This window comes from Schistocerca gregaria, chromosome 3, assembly GCF_023897955.1.
Source record: "Schistocerca gregaria isolate iqSchGreg1 chromosome 3, iqSchGreg1.2, whole genome shotgun sequence".
Lineage (NCBI taxonomy): Eukaryota > Metazoa > Arthropoda > Insecta > Orthoptera > Acrididae > Schistocerca > Schistocerca gregaria.
This window is the reverse complement of record NC_064922.1, coordinates 489213498-489232562: the sequence shown is the minus strand read 5'-3', so window position 1 is coordinate 489232562 and position 19065 is coordinate 489213498. Positions and strand designations below refer to the sequence as shown.

Below are 19065 nucleotides of genomic sequence, written 5' to 3'. Positions count from 1 at the left end.
AACGTTTTTGAGTGTTCTCGAACATACTAATGTTCCAGATTACATCAGAGTTTTCTCTTACGTTTTTTAATGTTATTGAATATTTTAGAAAATTCCTGAAATTTCTTTAACATTCGAAAGTTTTGGAATGTTCACTATGTACTGAAAAGAAATAAATTATCGACAAAATACCTTATTTCGCATCGATGTACCGTGAAATACTTATATTTTTGCGACTTTTTGAATGTTTGGTTCTGCGATTTTCTCGAGTAATCTAAAATGTTCTCGGAAAACAAATGAAAGACAAAACGAAGCGAGTCTTTATGACCCTTCTGCTGAGATCGTCAGGAATAGACATGTTCCAGTGGATGGCTGAACACACATCCGTTGAAGGACGTCTGTAGGATCCTGAAGAAGCTTCCCGTATAAGAATCGAATTGTCGGTCCTTGTACACTAACGACTCAAATTTCCCATTCGGCACATTTAATATTCTCAGCACATTTCGGAGCCGTGGAGACATCTTCAATGACACAACTTACCATAAACAGTTCTGAAATAGTTCAGCTCAGCTCTGAAGTAGTTTAGCTGTGCGTTTTCCAAGTTTGAACACACGGCTAAGACCTGACAAACCAGCCAAAATTTCTTTCATTTTCAACTATGCTTGTAAAGGCGTAATGATGAATTAATATTTTATTCTAAACTGTTTTTGTTGCTTAAACAATAGTAGCACTGATTAAAGAACAAACCTAGAAAACCTATAATAATGAAAATCTTAACGAGTATTTTAAAGGACGGCATTACGACTGTACTTGTGCTACAGGCCCCACTGTTAGAGAGCTGTGTCACTGTTTGTTCGTTCCCGGTAAAACTCTATCGCAGTAGGTACTTCACTAACGAGATAATTGGGGTCGTCTGTGCCTTACGCCAGAACATAAATGAATTGTTCATTAGTAAACCAATAACCCGTGGAAAACTTGATTAATTTCGCAATTCTTTTAAATAAATAAATTTTTCATATTAGGTTCAGTGTGCTGCCACCTACTACCAGGTACCCATATGAGCGACCTCAGTAGACATTACACATAGTGAGAGAGCAAAATGGGGCGCTGCACGGAACTCACGAACTTCGAACGTTGTCAGATGATTGGGTGTCACTTGTGTCATACGTCTGTACGCGAGATTTCCACACTTCTGAGCACCCCTATATCCATTGTTTGCGATGTTATAGTGAAGTGGAAATGTGAATGTGCGTCCACCTCGTCTCTTGAGTGACAGAAACCACCTACAGTTGTTGAATAGGGTCGTAATGTCAGCCTCCAATGCAACTACTATTACTGTTAGGTGGGAGGTAAGAAAACTTGTATTTCGTGGACGAACGGCTACTCGTGAGCCACGCATCACGCCGGTAAATACAAACGACTCCCAGCTTGGTGTGAGGAGCGTAAACAGTGGACCATTGAACACAGGAAAAACGTTGTGTTGAGTGACGAATCACGGTACATAATGTGGTAATCCGAAGGCAGGGTATGGTAAGGCGAATGCCCGGTGAACGTCATCTGCCAGCGTGTGTAGAGCCAACATTAAAATTCGGAGGCGGTGGTGTTATGGTGTGGTCGTGTTTTTCATGGAGGGGGCTTGCACCCCTTGTTGTTTTAGGTGGCACTATCACAGCACATGCATACATTGATATTTTAAGCACCTTCTGGCTTCCCACTGTTGAAGAGCGATTCGGGGATGGCGTTTGCATCTTTCAACACGACGAGCACCTGTTCATAATGCACGACCTATGGTGAAGTGGTTACATGACAAAAATATCCCTCTGATGGACTGGCCTGCACAGAGTCTTTACCTGAATCCTATAGAACACTTTTGCGATGTTTTGGAACGCCGACTTGGAGCCAAGCCTCACCGACCGACACCGATACCTCTTCTCAATGCAGCACTCCTTGAAGAATGGGCTGCCATTCACCAAGAAAGCTTCCAGCACCTGATTGAACCTATGCCTGCGAGAGAGGAAGCTGTCATCATCGCTAAGGGTTGTCCAACATCACATTAAATTCAAGCATTGCCGATGTAGGGCGCCAAGAACTTGTAAGTCATTTTCAGCCATGCGTTCGGATACTTTTAATCACATAGTGTAAGGTTTATTTCACTATCCTTCTTGAGAGTTATAAAACATCTTAAACATCTTCTATGTAAACGTACTCTCCGTACCTGTTACACAGTTTATTTTATTAATATGTAAGACGGTGAGACAAACCACAATCGGAATAACGATTGTCAGTATCAATGAAGTATTTACGTCGTTTTCTACCATTAAGAGTAATTGTCAGGACAGCTTCCCACAGTGCGTCATAAACTTAATAAGATGAAAGTGCAAAATAAAAAGGCAGACGGTACAAAAGATATTCCTCCCTTGGCATGAATTATGATTCTGGTTACAGAAACTACACGCAGCACATATTAAAAAAAGTAAAGATAAGAATAATAATTTTCAAATCATGGATGGATTAATATCCTATATCAGCGGACCCTATCAAGAAGAGGCAAAACCCTTAGAAGGAAAAAAAAGAAGTCTCAGATCCATGACGAACTCCCGTGTGTAAGCACAATCCCAAACATCCCTTAGGAGGCGAAATGAATTCCAGAGATTTATTGTCATCACAGCCTAGACATGAGCAGGTCACACGACTTTTAATATTTTTACAGGAATAAATCTGAAAAGGGTATAATGCAGTTACACGAAATTACATTATCGCATAACATCAAATGCGCTCTCATCCCTAACATGATCATTCTACATATTTGGCTACTAAGTCTGTGCCGGACCCTGTGGCCGAGCGGTTCTAGGCGCTTCAGTCTGCCGCAATGGTCGCAGGTTCGAGTCCTGCCTCGGGCATGGATGCGTGTAATGTCCTTAGTTTAGTTACGTTTAAGTAGTTCTAAGTCTAGGGGACTGATGACCTCCTATGTTAAGTCCCATAGTGCTCAGAGCCAATTGAACCAACTAAGTCTCTCAAAATGTCACAGCCAGTGCAACTTCAACAGAGTTTTGTGTTTTCTCGAACACCATCAGATATCTTGCGAAATGGGTTTAGAGATCTTATGTCCGAGCGAGGCAAGTCTTTATACTTTTCAGATGATAAATTTTGGTGGCCTGGAACTTACTTCCTCCAGCTGAGTCATCGTTGTTGTGAAACTTCTACACAGATTATAATCTTAAGAAGTTATTCGCTGACTTCGAATGCTTCAACATTACGTATATTACCTATTAGTGATACATGAACAGTTGTACCGAACCGGGCCTCGAAACCGGGTATCCCACTTGTCGCGAGTGTTCGCCTTAACGACTTCGGCTACCCGTACACGTTCCCCAGACCGATCCGTACCTCCATATGCCACATTATCTACATCCCCTATGCTCGCTACATTATTTGGTTTCCCGCAACATGAAGAATGAAACGGCGATATATATTGTCATTTTCTACGATTAGTCTTGTAAAGTTTATCCTACAATGTCTGTTTCTTCAGACATGCATGCTGGAACATGCATTGAAAAATAAAGACTATAATCAGTTTTAATGAAACTGGATTCAAATCTGGAAACTTTGTTTTCACGTAACTCGCTTACCACCGTAGTATTATTACTTGTAGTACTCTCACTCCAGAATGAAAAACAAGGGGTGTCAGTGTTGGGTGGAAAGTGGATGGCATGTGTTGATAAAAATGAAACTGGGAATTCGTGTTGTGTGTCGAATAAAAATAGTTCAGATAGAAGAAACATTGCTTGTGGCAGGTTCGTGTCCTGATCTGACTGTCACTAGCAAAATGTCCCTGATTTTAGAGATACACAAGTGAAAAAGATTTGCCACATTTACACTCGCTCATGCCTGAATTTTCTGTAGTCTTGATTGAACCAATTGAAGAGGTCTGCACAAGAAACTACTAACTAACGAGATCGTCAGTTTTGAGTTTATGAATGTTATATGTTGATTAAATACAAAGATAAAATAATTGCAATAAAACGAAACAACTTACTTAGCAGACAGCTGTTTGTAGAGGTACGTAATGGAAACTCTTGTTACCAACTTGTGGTGTATCCGAAAAACACAAGAGTTAATGTGATCAGACCAATCTTTGTAAAACTAAGGATTACATTGCCGAATAGTTGTATAGATGTAGACAACATTTGAAAATAAATGCAGTATTCTTTTCACATTCATAGATGATCACGACAACGCAAGCATGGCTAAGCATTTCATTTAACTGAAACGTACTGGGAGACTAAAACTGTATGTCGGACTGTATGTGTGACTTCTATACACCGCGATTCTACTGAATCGCGGTGTATAGAAGTTTGTAAACTTAATCTTTGACCTACTTTCTAGGGATCGGCACTTACTGGCCTTCGTTTACCTCTCTAATAGTTGAATCGCCACATTAAGTTTGGCACTGGTTATATGCGAACAGACGACGGCACTGTCAAATATGCCTGCATAATATGAGTTTTGTATTGTATTCAGTCTGCGTGCTCACTTTCGTGAGTTTTGTACTAAGGTTTGATTTTTAGTGAAGTACGATAGTATTTGAAGGTTCTCTATATTGGAATACTTAGCTGCACACTTATGTACATTTTCTATCATCAATTTCTTTATGTCAGCACCTTGCGAACAAATTTGACAAAAATATTTATGCTACTTTTGTGGAAGAGAAACTCACACTATGTAAGTACGATACAACTTGAAATTTCTGTGTATTTAAACACTTGTGCACACTTACGTATATTTTCTACCATTAATTTCTTGCATACTTTATTCCACAACCTCAATCTGATGATGAAATTTTGAAACGAGTAACGCTTAATAAAGAATCAAGACCTTTCTATCTTTCAATGTTGTGCCGAAAGTTACATAATTACCAAAATATAACTGAATTTGCAGCTAATTAACATTTGATTTAAAAATTATAGGCTTCTCATGAAAATGTCATAATTTCTGTACTTTACGCTGTATATTATGTAGCCTGTAACCAAACGTAATAATGATAAAGAAGGAAATAAGTCGTACCGTTCCACATTTCTGTTTCGTTTCTTCACCAGCAAACGAAGTGCAGTGATGGTCACAATTGACGTGTATTCGTTCTGTTACGTACGAGGTCGGTTTCGTGTGTGCCAATGTCTTTCGGCCAGTTAAAACTAATGTCCTTCTAATTTTATTACTTTAGGTCGTACTTCTCATTCTGCCATCTTACTTTCACAAGAACAAAACCAGCTGATCGTCTCCGGGCTATTTTTTTAACACTGTTATCCTATACGTGTAAAACATGATACTTATGCAACATTCCGTACAGTTTTCTAAACGTTTCTCCTTCCTATAAACTTCGATTTATTGTGAACAACTGTCTCGAATGTTGACGGATAGTACTTCGTTTTTTGTTACAGAGCTCTACGTTTTTGACACACAAAAAAGTATTTTTGTTCTTAGTACACGCTGCTATAACCTACGGCTACTCATGATGCCGTCACATTGTTAATTTACTTAATGCACGTTTTACAATCTTCTTCATGGGATATGGATAACTTTCAGCCGTGAATGTAAATTTTGATCCGAAAAGCATAACACAGTAGCAGTCTTGGAGCCAAGAGTCATGGCTACAATCTCTGGCCTCCTCAGCCTTGCTACTAATTTGGTCAGCGGAATCGTTTTTCGCTAAATCAAGCGAATATCTCGCAATACACAAAGAAGGATGAGTACAGTATAACAAACAAAGATTTACGTCAATTATAAGGAAAATGTTCTTCATACTGAAAAGCAAATGTACAGCAGCTTGCACGCCAAGGTCACTTGATTATCATTCACTTCCGACGGAGTGACTGATTCTTACCTGTGTACTGACCTGAATGTTTTCACTTTGCTTTCTTCCGTTTCACTTAGGAAACTACGCATATTTCAAGTTATGAATTTCTGAAAACTGCCGCCTCTACTATAATCCCCCACCCACATCAAAACTACTTGTCTATAGCCGAACGGAAATATACGAGGGCTGTTCGAAAAGTAAGGTCGAATTGGGCGTGAAATGAAAACCACAGTGAAAATCCGATGAAGCTTTGCACAGATGTGTTGGGTAGTGTGTTTAGTATGTCCAATGATCGCATCACGACCTCTTTTTCCATTTGAGTGCACAGTAAGCACATAAATACGTTTAGAAAATTCAGTCTCCCGCCACGTACGAGGGCCTGATGAGAAACTTCGCTGAATGTCAGGCAAGCCACGTAACATATCTGTCATGCGTTTCCTTCTTCATGACAATTCTTGGCTGCATTCTGCAGTGCAATGAGGATGCTCCTGCAGCGTTTTCCATGGGAGTGCTTGATCACCCACAAAACAGCCCGTACAGAGTTTCATCTCTGCTCACATGACTACTATGAAGGCATTATTTTGGCACAGACAACGCGCTGCAGAATAGCATAGAGAATTGGTGGAAAGCACCTGCAGCTACCTGCTATTGCTAGATTATTGGAAAGCTGGTACAACGCTACGACAAATGTCGAACAAAGAACTCCTTGAGTGCGCTGTCACAGTTTCAGTATATAGTAAGCGAATCTGAAAGTGTTTTGTTAACAATCATGACAGGAAGGATATAATCTACTAATGAACATCAGGAGGGTGACAGAAAATGAGTGTGTAGGAGGTCCGGATGTCCGTAATACACTTCACAAAATGGACATTGCCGACTTTCACGAAACGTTCATAACAAACCATTGGCTTACAGCATGAACATCAAATGAAAAAAAGGCGAGCCACGGTGATCACAAAGGTTCGCACAACCAAGATCGAAGACGACCTCCTTGAGAGTTACAAAGCGTGCAGAATTTCAGGTAGTAATCCTTTCTTAAGGAATGCATACAGAATCATACGGATGTAACGGGGTGATGAGGACTGATGGAATATTATGGTATGCAATCGAATGCTTTCCGTGAAACTGGTTATCCTTTAATAATATGTTTTACAAGCACGGAGAGAACAAACGTCCATAGGCTGAAATGAGATTTTCTCTCTGCAGCGGAATGTGCGCTGATACGAAACTTCCTGTCAGATTAAAACTGTGTCCTGAGTTCTAGACTTGGTCCCGCACACATTTTAATCTGCCAGGATGTTTTCATCCATAGGCTGATTAGTCCATTGGTTCCAGGTGGTATGAACTGCAATGTCACATACTTTTCAGGACGGATAGTTTGTTCTAAGGCTGTATGACTATTATACGCAGAACAGGAATAAAGAAAAAGCAAGTTTTTTTGACCTTATAATGCCCAAAAGCAGTGCTCATACTACAGCTATAGTTATTTTACGCCCATTTTCCCATTCTTGCTTGCTGTGACGCAAATATTTCCTACTGTCCTTGCAAGATAAGCACAGAGAAAGAATCGTAGCGGCAGAACATCTCCAACTTCTCGCATCACAATAAATAACTATCCAACCAGTTTAGCATCCTGATTAACAGTCAGCACAATTGTACATGGATGCGTTAAGGTATTGATGTTAGTTGTTCTTGATACAACTGTCTTCGTACCTCTAATTTCCTGGGTTCCTTTCATATGTATTTTCTCTGCGAAACCCAATTGGACGGAGATGAAAACTAATTTCTTACTGAACGATGGGTAAGTTTGTTTATCCCATCTACAAATTTTCTGGCCTATTCCGCATTTTTCTATGCACTGTCAAGTTGACGCTTAAATTGAAATTTCCTTATCTCACGTCTTCCAAATCTGTAACACTGTTTGAAGTTAGGCCATCATTCACAGATTTCCTTGCAATCACTGTAATCTACGTCGCCCGCAGTTTGATGCGCTTAACGTAGTAGGTCACTATTATGCAAATCCTGTAAATTGTGTTGAGCAACCTTGAAACGCGCAAGCACCAGTTTCTGTAACTAGTGCGTCTTGTCGTCTCCTGATAATCCGAAGCTATTCTTATGCACTACACGCTCATAACGCTGTAGACTTACTAGAAATATTTTTATAACTGATTGTTTATTAAGCGGCAAATGATCTTCCATGTATGCAATTATGTTGGTACCCGCTACTTCGACAACGATTGTCCCGTACTACGTTTCACTGGAGACGGGAGTTTTGGCTCCCTGTCCCATAAGGATAATGAATTACAAGGATCGACACGTGTTTCAATGATGCTTCCACTTGTTAGGCACACCATCGTCATCATTTTAATCCTCATGCACATTGTCCGCACAGTCGACAGTATAGGACACAACGCATTCCACTAACTCATCTGGCAGAAACGCTAATATTTAATCTACCACTTCCTTCTCTCTCAGTGGAATTTTTTTGATTCCTTTCAGACGAAATGTCAATTTTGGCAACTGCTGATGTAGACGTCATCCAATGCTTGCTTTGTTTATCACTGCCATCGATCTGCTTTGTTTCAACACCACTAGCATTGCAGGAGTGTTGTGAGTTAATCGTCGACTAAGTCTTTAAACTGCAGTCCGTAGCCTCATAATTTGCTCACGCTGGTTACCTTCAGTCGCGTTCCCTGTTTCCTTTACCTGCTAATATTGTAGTTGTGTGGTATACAATATGAGAGGCGTCGAATGCCGTAAATATCGTTGTCCTTTTGCAACCTCGCAATCAAAGGGGTGTCCAGCCCCGGTAGCTGAGTGGTCAACGCCACAGAATGGCGATCGTAAGGGCCCGGGTTCGATTCCAGGCTGGGTCGGAGTTTTTCGGCTCTCATGGACTGGGGTGTTGTCGTAACCATTATCTATTCATCCCCATCAAGGCGCAAGTCGCCGAAGTGTCGTCTAATCGAAAGACTTGCCTCCGGCGAACAGTCTAACCGACGGTGGGCCCTAGTGGCACGACATTGGCGTTTTACTCAAAGGTTTTTTTTTTAAGTCGGAGCTTCAATTACGCAGAGAAAAATTTTGGAAATTTGTGGCAATGTCTTATGGGACCGAACTGTTGATGTCATCGGTCTCTAAGCCTACACACTACTTAAGGGGGGGGGGGGGGGGGGGGTAGGACGTCATACGGGACGACTTGGAGATCAGGAGAGACATAACAGGACATTTTAATTTCCACTGTCTATACTTTTAAAATAAATTCATAAAACTTTTTCAGAATGAGCAGAAATGATTCAGGATTTACACTTATTGTGGTGGAAGTTCAAAAATATCAGAAAATTATTTATTTTTTTATATTTATATCTCACCTTTTCTTCACTTACCATTGGCTGCATTTGTTGCTATAGGTACACTTTTCTTCATAAGTAAGGGAGATTCTTCGATGAATTTTGCACAGCATACAAACCATACTTACAGGTGTATGAAACTCTAGAATTTTCCAACTCTATTTAAAACTGTAGTAAAAATTGAGGTAATTAACTACAAAATTTGAAGTTTTTCTAAGCATTAAGATTAAAATATAACATTACATTAAATTTTTCATAAAGTAAGTAATTTCTATAGTTTCATACACCTGTAAGTACGGTTTGTATGCTGTGCAAAATTCATCGAAGAATCCCTCTTACTTATGATGAAATGTGCACCTATGGCAACAAACGCAGCCAATAGAAGTGAAAAAATGGTGAACTTTTACACGTAAAAAAAGAATTATTCTGTTATGTTTTTGAACTTCCACTGCTATGATTGTGAAACTTGAATCCTTCCTGGTCATTCTGACAAAGTTTTATTGGTTTATTAGTAAAAGTATAGACAGTGGAAATTAAAATGTCCTGTGCTGTCTCTCCTGCTCCAAGACGTTTGACGTCCTACCCCCCTTAATGTAACTTAAACTAACTTACGCTATGGACAACACACACAACCATGCCCGAGGGAGGACTCGAACCTCCGACGTGGGGAGCCGCACGGACCGTGACAAGGCGCCTTAGACCGTGCGGCTATGCAGAGAAGTAACTGGAAGGTGTAGCTGACAGTTGCAAATGAAGCATTTTTTTTTGTTTTTTTTTTTGTTTTCGCGACCGATCGGACCTTACTTTCCAGGGTCGATGACTAAGTAGTTTCGTCCCTCCCCCTCCCCTCCCCCACTAACCAACTTAACCAACTTAACTTTCCGAATAGACTCGTAACTCATTCTTCTTCTCATTATTATTATTTGCCTTTTCCCATTTCTCCAAGCTATCGGAATTAGTCACACGTGTTCCGGCAACATTAGAAACAACCAGCACTCTCCCGAGACTGTGTTTGAGCCCCATTTGTCTGCGTACTGAGAAAAGCCCGTGTTCAAGAGTGAGAACTTTTTCTACACGTTTCCGTAGCGTGTCTCTGAGGCGAGACGTGGGTGCCAGGCCGGTACGTACCTAAGTGGATGTGGGAAACCGCCTGAAAACCACATCCACGCTGAGCAGCACACCACCTATCGAGGCGGATTCGATCCTATGCTGGTTCACATACCAGAGTTGCGAAAGCGGAACACTGACGTGCTCAGCGATTCGGTCAGGTCAGACGTAGGTAATCTGACCTCTGCTAATAAATAAATACTGTCGTCCCGATCAAACTGCATATTGGTAAACATCTCGAAGAAGGACGTTCATCATTTATTGACCATGTAAAATGAAAACTTAACAAGTACATGACGTATTTTGTTTCTCGGCATAATGTGGACTTCAAATTTTTCCGTAAGACAACCTTATTTTACAACTAACTGTCGCTGTTTTGTTTGTTTTTTATCTGCTGATGATAACCTTTTTCCTTTTGACGGCTGTGGGGCCTGGAGTCGAAGCTGTGCTGCGTACTCTTCTTTGTATTTCGTCTTTTAGAAGCTCGCGTGAATTTCCACTGTTTCTTCGCAAATTTTCCTTATTCAGCTTGAAAAGTTTCTGTCGTTATTTTGCAGTTCAAAGAGTGAGGCGAGTAAATAAATCCGTACATATCCCAGAAACTGTATTTCGAAAAGCAGAGGAGAATTGAAACCAATGAATCTGTGTAATAGAAATTCAAATTCAAATGGCTCTAAGCACTATGGAACTTAACATCAGAGGCCATCAGTCCCCTAATCTACTTAAACCTAACCAACCTAAGGCCATCACAAACATCCATACCCGTGGCAGGATTCGAACCTGCGACCGTAGCAGTCGCGCGGTGCAGGACTGAAGCGCCTAGAACCGCTCGGTCACAGTGGCCGGCATTACAAGTTCAACTCACCTATTAACCATGAAAAAGAACTATTGCAACTGTAACAAAGCAAAATTTACATTAAACGTGTCTTCTGGATAGCGGTTATACTCGTAATGGAAACGTTATTCCCCTTAAATCATTTACAATGTAGAAAGAGTAAGTTTGCCTATTATTAATGTATCTTTCACTAATAATAAGCGCAGCACCATGAAATAATGTATTCATTGTTATCAAATTAAATCCTTCACAGTACTTAGCAATTTGAAATTGGTTGCTTTCGTCTCACACACGCACAAAAGCAAACATATCATTTACTGGTTGATTGCAATCTTACTCTTCTCGCATCATTTCGATAAAAATCCAGTAACTTATCCACAGCACACAGAATAAAGGAACTACCTAATCACGTACCTAAAGGGAAAAACTTATCTCAACATGTAAAATAAAACAAAAAGTTTTTAAAAATCTGTGTAACATACCATTCACTAGCAAAAGTGTTTTGTGTCTACAACAATATAAAGAACATAACGTGTCAGTCACATAATAGCGAAATTTCGTGTGATGTATGAGTTTGACAACTTGCAATACATATATAAGAAAAACAAAAATTGTAATAGCTGCGGCAAAAGAAAAGAAGGCAACCCCATAAACGTTTCATTTACAGTTATTTTCTGGCAGTATTTTGTAACGACAATTCTCTTCTTATATTTTGATCTGGTATAGTTTCCATGAAACCAAAGAATTTTTAGTTCAGTAAAAAAAAAGAAATATTAATGAAATTTTTACAGTACACCACATGGCTGAACTTGAGGCACTCTTTTCCTCACCTGATATATTGGCGTAAGTCAAGTACAATTCAAAAACATGATGTGGTTTACCGCACATTCTTTTTGGTCATACTGTAAGAAAATGCGCGACTGGGACGAAAAAGAAACGATATAATCTTTTTAAATATCGAAATATCGACCCTTTTGCTGCATTCTCTCGCGACGAGTAAGTCGCCTATAGCGCAAAACGATTCCGTTTAATCGTCCTAGCAATCTTCATGTATTTTCGATAATTCCCTAAAGCAAACTGCAGGTTTTCTTAGATTTTTTTGTGTAAGGGACTATGTTTCGATTGAGGTTAAGGGATCATGTCGCAGAGTAGCCTCAGTCAGTCGTTCGTCGAAAGGGTGTATTGCATTGTTGCGATGGATCCGAGTCATTTTCTTTGACCCATTTCTATAATTTGTTTCTAGTAATTGTATCTTCGAAAATCCAGCAACAGTATACAAATGTCATAGGCCTCAGTCCAGCCGTAATAAGTTAGCGGTTACTCTAACTGTGAGCTCTGCTGGCCACGCTAAGATGCGGTCAAGCAAACAACGCATTGTAGTGGCCCGCCATGAATGAATCTAATTCAGGCAGTTGCTTATATTGCACAAGAGGCGCCGACCCCTGCCACTCTGCCGAATGTCGCAAACTGACAACTCGGCCGCGAATATCTGGACTCTGGCTGCTCGCCTCAAACACTAGGCGCAAAAGACTGGGATGACTGATTTTAAAATTTTACTGTTGGTAAATAAATTACGTGGTAAACATCTGGATATGTAACGTTGCTCATGTTACTCTTGCTATACTTGTGTGTGTCATCTAGGACGTAACGCATGGACGTATATGTCGCGTGAACTAGAAGTTTGGTTGATGTTCCCTGCAAGGTAATATTTTGACCTTCACAACGAAATTACAGCGTATTAAATTCTCTAATCACCTTATACGTCACTGAAGTGTGATTACGGAGCTCGCCTTTCCGACGCTGCGTAACTCAACGTGACATCGACTATCATGTGGTTCACAGTTATTAGAGAACAATTTTGTGCTATTACTACTGTACGAAATTAAGAGTGTTCCATTAAATTTTTTTCGTTAAGTACCTTTCCGTCTATTAGGCAAAATTCAGAAAATTGCTGATAGTTGTTATGAACAAAAAACAGATTTCGTATCTAGCTCGCACAACCATACTGGCGCAACTGAGATCGGCTTGGGCATAGCAACGTTGAATACTAGTAATGGAAAAAAATTACTGATCACATAGTGGGGAATATGAGGTTAACAATGCAGAGTGCTTGTTATCAAATAGAATGCCAAATTAACGAGCTGAATTCCCGTAATTTTCCAAAATATCGCTTTCAGCGAAAGCGCACGATGCTATCGAACTTCTCCAGTCAGACGGAAATCGCTTTTAGGAACTGACTGTTCTTCAGGGAGAGGAAGGAGGACATCTCGTTGTCGACGGTGATGATAATGACGAAGGCGACGTTATAGATGGTTCACAAGGAGGGATGGAAGAAAATTGAGGGTGGAAATTTGGTGTAGTATTTTCGAAGCAACTTAATCATCCGGCTTTCGCCTATATTATTCAGGATAACCCCGCCGCTTCTGAGTCCGAGTCCCGTGTCCTCACCACTCCGCCAATTCCCGCTTTCGTCTGGCCACACAGCAAAACCAGAGGGAAAAAAAACTCTATTCGAAGGCCACGATGGGATATAATTAAATGGACATCCAGACTGTAGCGCCTAGAACCGTTCGGCCACCTCGGCCGGCTAAATTGAAGTATTCCAGAATGACAGCCGGCTAAAATGAAGTATTCCAGAATTACACTGTAAGTATAAGTATAATTGAAACTGAGTGTGTCATGGCTACATCTAAACAAAACAATTAAAATTGTCTATACAGTATATCAGTAAATAAACACACAACTTAATACAATACGTGATCTGTCCGTAGGATGGGGACGTTACACTGTATAGTCAACCAGGCTCACATCAGAAGCAGTAAGCTAAGTAATGGAGAAGTGTTCCATTCTCTCTTTTATATCTCTTCTCGTCATCATCATCTAAAAGAGGACGCTACATTGTGCACACAGGTATGTTCTGTGTGGACGGTATTCCACACTTTCCAAGTACTTCAAAAAGGAAGATATGAATGATATGAATCTTAAGTATTTATATATAGCTACTTCTGACAATATTGTCATCAATTGGAGTACTTATTAACACAACATCTCGATCGAAGATAGTATTACAGAAAGCAGAGCAAATGAATACGTTAATACTGCAGGTTCTAGATCTTGTCTTCTTATTTAAAGGGCAAACAAAGGCGTTACAGTCACCTAGGTGAGACAGTTACACGCATGAAACTTGACTCACAAGCCAACCAAGTGGCGTAGGTCAGAAAGGGTCACATCGTGATTTCGTACACGTCAGTAAAGAACGAAAATATGAGGACCGACGTTTAAATAACAAAAAAAATTTGAAGGCGGTACTCAGATGCGGCATTAACATTGTTTTAACATTTGTTATGTGTTTTTCTTTAAAAGTGGCAGTTAACTAGAAGCAGCAATGTTGTAAAAACGATTCGAAAATTCACGGGAAGGTTTTCGTCGAATGACAACTGAAGCGGTTCCTTCGAGCAAGCACTTCCCAGGAGTGTTCCCTTGTTACTTAGGTCACACTGGATGTTTCGTTACATTTTCTTTAGAAGGCCGAAGATTACTTAATATTGAATTTTACGAAACAATTTAACAAACACAGCACACCGATGAAATATTCATAAATGTGCCAGATATCACACAGCACTCAAGAAAACTGATAAGTATGTGACAGAGAAGACAACAGTCTTAATGGAGCATTACCCTGTTTGAATGATCATTCTGATTCCTTATGTCTAATAAAAACATTGTGCCAGCAAATTCCAGCACCTTATTTGTTTCCATAACTGCTTCGATCACAATACATGTGAATATTTTGAGTAACATAAAATGATTTGTACGAAATAAATGGGTTTCATTGTTCTGATAAAGACTTCAAATGCGTAACACGGATTATAACAAATTTGTGACGAAGTTAGAGAATTTCTGTCTCCGTATTTGCGTTGTGGGTGTCCTTGTAAGAGAACGGGATATACGATGTTAGTCACCGGAAGTATACTAGGCGACTTATCCCGATGATTTTATTTATTTCATCTTCTACCACTCTCATTATTTCACTGTGATCGTAGGGGTTTTTCCCCAGGAATGGTCAGTTTTGCACTCAGAGCAGCTCTGTGTTGAACTCACAGTGAATGTGGGGAAAATTTAAGGAAATATTTCCACTAACAGTAATAGTCTTGAGTTAGAAATGTAGTGAAAGAGTAAATAGCTTGTAAGATGGCTACTGGAACGATTACGAAATGTTAGAAAGATCAGTATAAAATGTGGCTGGTAGCGATAAAGTAAGCAGCAACAATGTAAATCAAAGCATGGTACAGAGATTTGCAATTTTCAGGAAGTTTATTATTTACGTTAAAAATATCTGCGACAGTGGCAAAAATGAGCTTTCGTTTAGTGAAAGCGTCCAACATAATAAATTAAAGTATGAAGTATATTACACAAATAGTGAACTCATCGTTGAGACATATCTTGGTCCTACAAAATTAGAGACAAAGCCGATCGACTTCTGAAACATATCTTTGATTGCGGAGTTCACTGGCAAGTCACTTAGTACTCTCTTTTCTGCACGAGTCATACGTGATTACGTTACTTCAACGACGCAGTCTTGAGTGGGATCTCACTAGGTAACCTGGCAGATTTGTAAGCCGTACGCTTCGTGTGTGTTGTAGGAATCTAGGAAATAACCATGTAGGTATCGAAGAATCTCTTCAAAATGAAACCCATAAAGACACAAATAGAAACCGACTACTTCACAGTAGTTCTGTATTGCATTTTTTCTGCACTGTGTGGCATCAGCTGACTGTAAATGGGAGAAGTGGATTTTCGGTGTCGAACGGTACACAGTCAGCAGAGTGATGTCAACCTGTAATCTAGAATATGTGTTGCTCAGGATATAAATCAGTTGATTTCAGACGTTTGTGTAGTGTGCTCTTGAACAACTTCCGTTTACCAGGAATATCAAGCGCCAAAACGTTCTGTAGAAATCGGGTTATTGAAGAGAGTTTTACTACAATGTTGCCGAAATAAGGTGAGTGGAACGTTTCTGTGATTGGTGAAAGGTTAGTGTTGATGAAAGCTACAAGCACTGTGTCAGATATTTGCTACGCTGTTTCCTTCTGGTAAAACGTCTGCTTCAGTACAAAATGCGCAACGAATTGTAGCATTGCATGAAGCATGGGAAAATCAGGTGGACCTGTTGCTACTGCACGAATACGGTTTGCTACACGAGTACAGGAAAATTATTATCTACGATTACTTCAAGCAAGCACCACAATAACTGCCAAATAGAAGCTGCTGACAGTTTTCTCTTCAGCTGAATAACTGATGAAGCATCATATTACCAAATTTTAAGGACATTAAGGTACTTCACCAAACCTTGATCAGCCACTTGTTACCTGTTATTCGTGACTTTAGAGGCTTAAATGTGCTATATTCGTTACTGAAATAACAGATTTCATTCAGTCTTCGAAACAGCAGTTACAGGTTTCCTGCTGCAGTTAAGTTGCATCTGCACACATACTCAGCGATGAATCGATGACTACCAAAAGTCACGGTATCGGCATATTAATACCATCAAACTTGTAAGTCTTCGTTGTCTGTTCCGGTGTATTTAATCCGTTGTTCAGGATCAGGAACGAAGCGTCAAGAACCCACGAACCGTGTTGGTATCAACAAGCAACCTGTGTCAGTGGAAACGTACACTTCGCCAACCCGCAAATCATTACGTGTTTGACAGACCTACATTTTCTGTTGAGTACAATCGGCAAGGTTATTACGTCTAGAAACGGAACTAATAAATTGTTAATGAGAAACTGAAGAACAAAACTTTGAAGTTTCCAAAGGTTCGATGAACAATGTTGGGCACACATTTGTGCGCACATTCAGATTCTTCTCGTGCAGGATGGCGAAAGCACGTCTCGAAAATTTTTTCAGTATTTCACCACTACGTTAAGCTAAAGAGCCACCCGTTCTGTGAAGAGCACTCCTGTCTATTAACTACAGTAGCCTAATGAATGTCTGTCTTATTTCCACCTTTCACACAAGGCTAATTTTGCCTATTGCCAATTTCCAGGTGCCCACGGATCTGAATGTAACACTAGCAAATATTTCCTCTATTAATCATGATAAATAGGGCTCAGGAAATACCACGATCTGGAGGTTTCAGACACTGATATTTCCCAACAATCATGTTCCGGCAGAATGACTTTTTCCGCGGGTATTTCGTGAGCACCAGTGGTAAGATACTAAACGAGCCAAACATTGTATAGGGAACCTACCTCTGCTTGTAGGCTCTCAAAGCTGCAACAGCGACACCATCTGAAGACGCTGACAACTGATGGGTAGGGGCCCCAGTAGGTTGTCGTCAAGTGTTGACATTCACGCCACTCTCCCGGTGGAGCACAGGAAATATTCTGGATCTTTACTTATCTCCAAATCGTTAACAACAGATTACTTTTTTCTGTATGCCACTACTTCGCTTGCGTGAACTCCTCAGAGCCCATTTGACAAACTGCTAAAGAATGACGAGAACTCGTTCGCAGCACACGGAAGGTGAGAAACTTGGCAGGTGTTCGTCGGGAAAAATGACGCCATCGTCCACAGATGAGGGACGAACTGGTATCGTATTCGGTCACTTTGTCTGTTCAGGGAGACTTTTGACACTTGGGGCAATGCGCGCGTATTCCTAGCACGGCCGCAGACCAGGTGTCGTCCGCGGGAATCGCTTTGTTTACGCGTCGCTGTGAGCGCGCCGGCCGCGCAGCGCAGCGCAGAGGGACCGTCGGTGTCGCCGCGGCGGCGGCCAGTGCCGAGTGCGGCGTCGGCGGGCAGAGAGCGTTGCTGGCGCGTCGGTGGCCGCTCGGCGCGGCAGCCTGGCAGCTACTGGCGCCGCCGCCGCCGCCGCCGCCGCCGCAGGCCCGGGCGGCCCGCCGTCCCCGGCCAGCAGCGGTCGCAGCCAGCGCGCCCGCCGCCCGCCTCCTCTGCGCGCACGTACGGCGCGCATCGCCCCGCCTCCCGCCGCCGATGGCAACACGCGGACCGGCGAGCCACCGCGGCGCCTCGCAGGTGCACCGCCGCGGCTGCTGCCATCCGGGGCGAACGTGAGCCGGTAGAGGCAGCCAAAAGCTCAGTGCCTACCCCCCCCCCCCCCCCCCACGCTTTTCACCTGTTAAGGATTGCTAACTCAGAAAATTTGTGTCATTATATCAAAGTTGTTTTCTTAAAAAAAAAAAATCTATTAAAAGAACAAGTAAGTTATGGATGACTAAGGAAACTGAAATCTCATGTAATACGGAAATTTATATGAAGGTCAAAGTGAGTCAAGATCTAGCGTTACTTTGACACTACAAAAGATACAGCGGTATTTAAAAGGAAGTCATTAACCCTCACAATACCAATTGGAGGAGGGGTAGATCACTTTAAGCTCACTGTTTGAAAATGTTATTTAGTCAGTTACTTTATATTTTAAAATCTACATCAAGAATTAGGACTTTTGGTTCGTTCTGCCTCCTTCAATACTGATTACGCACTCTCTTTATTCGTCTTCCTAAAATCTTTTGTCTCTTGGCTTAAATTATTTTATGGCTTTAGTGATTCTCGTATATGGTCTATATGTTGTTTCTATCTTCACTAATATTGTTTTGTTATGTCAGTTACGTTTTGCATGTTCAGTTCAGCTCGGATGTCATCTTTTCTATTTTTATCCATCAAAGTATATCCAGCCTCGTAAAGTAAATTCATTTCACATGCTTCTCTCTTCATCCCTTTTCTTTCTTAAGAATCTGGTTTTCGCATCCATAAAGCTGTGCTGTTGTAGCCATAACCATATAGAACTTCAGTAGAGTATCTCTGTAGACTTTGTTTTTCAGTTTTCTGTGTAAAATTCCTAAGAAAAAGTTAAATACGTCTAACTTATTTTGTATTTGATTGTTTCCTCTTTTTGTATTTTAAAATAGCGAAATAAA

The 19065-nt window shown here is 40.8% G+C and overlaps 1 protein-coding gene across 1 annotated transcript in view; it reads left to right on the top strand.

Annotated features, from left to right (window-relative positions):
- The window catches only part of LOC126355440 (translation initiation factor IF-2-like), a 72373-nt gene extending 54160 nt beyond the window's left edge, over positions 1-18213 (top strand). The window contains exon 2 of the mRNA XM_050005749.1: positions 17865-18213. Coding sequence (XP_049861706.1) covers positions 17865-18213 — 349 coding nt within the window. The remainder of the gene's footprint in view (positions 1-17864) is intronic.
- Positions 18214-19065: the final 852 nt, after the last annotated feature.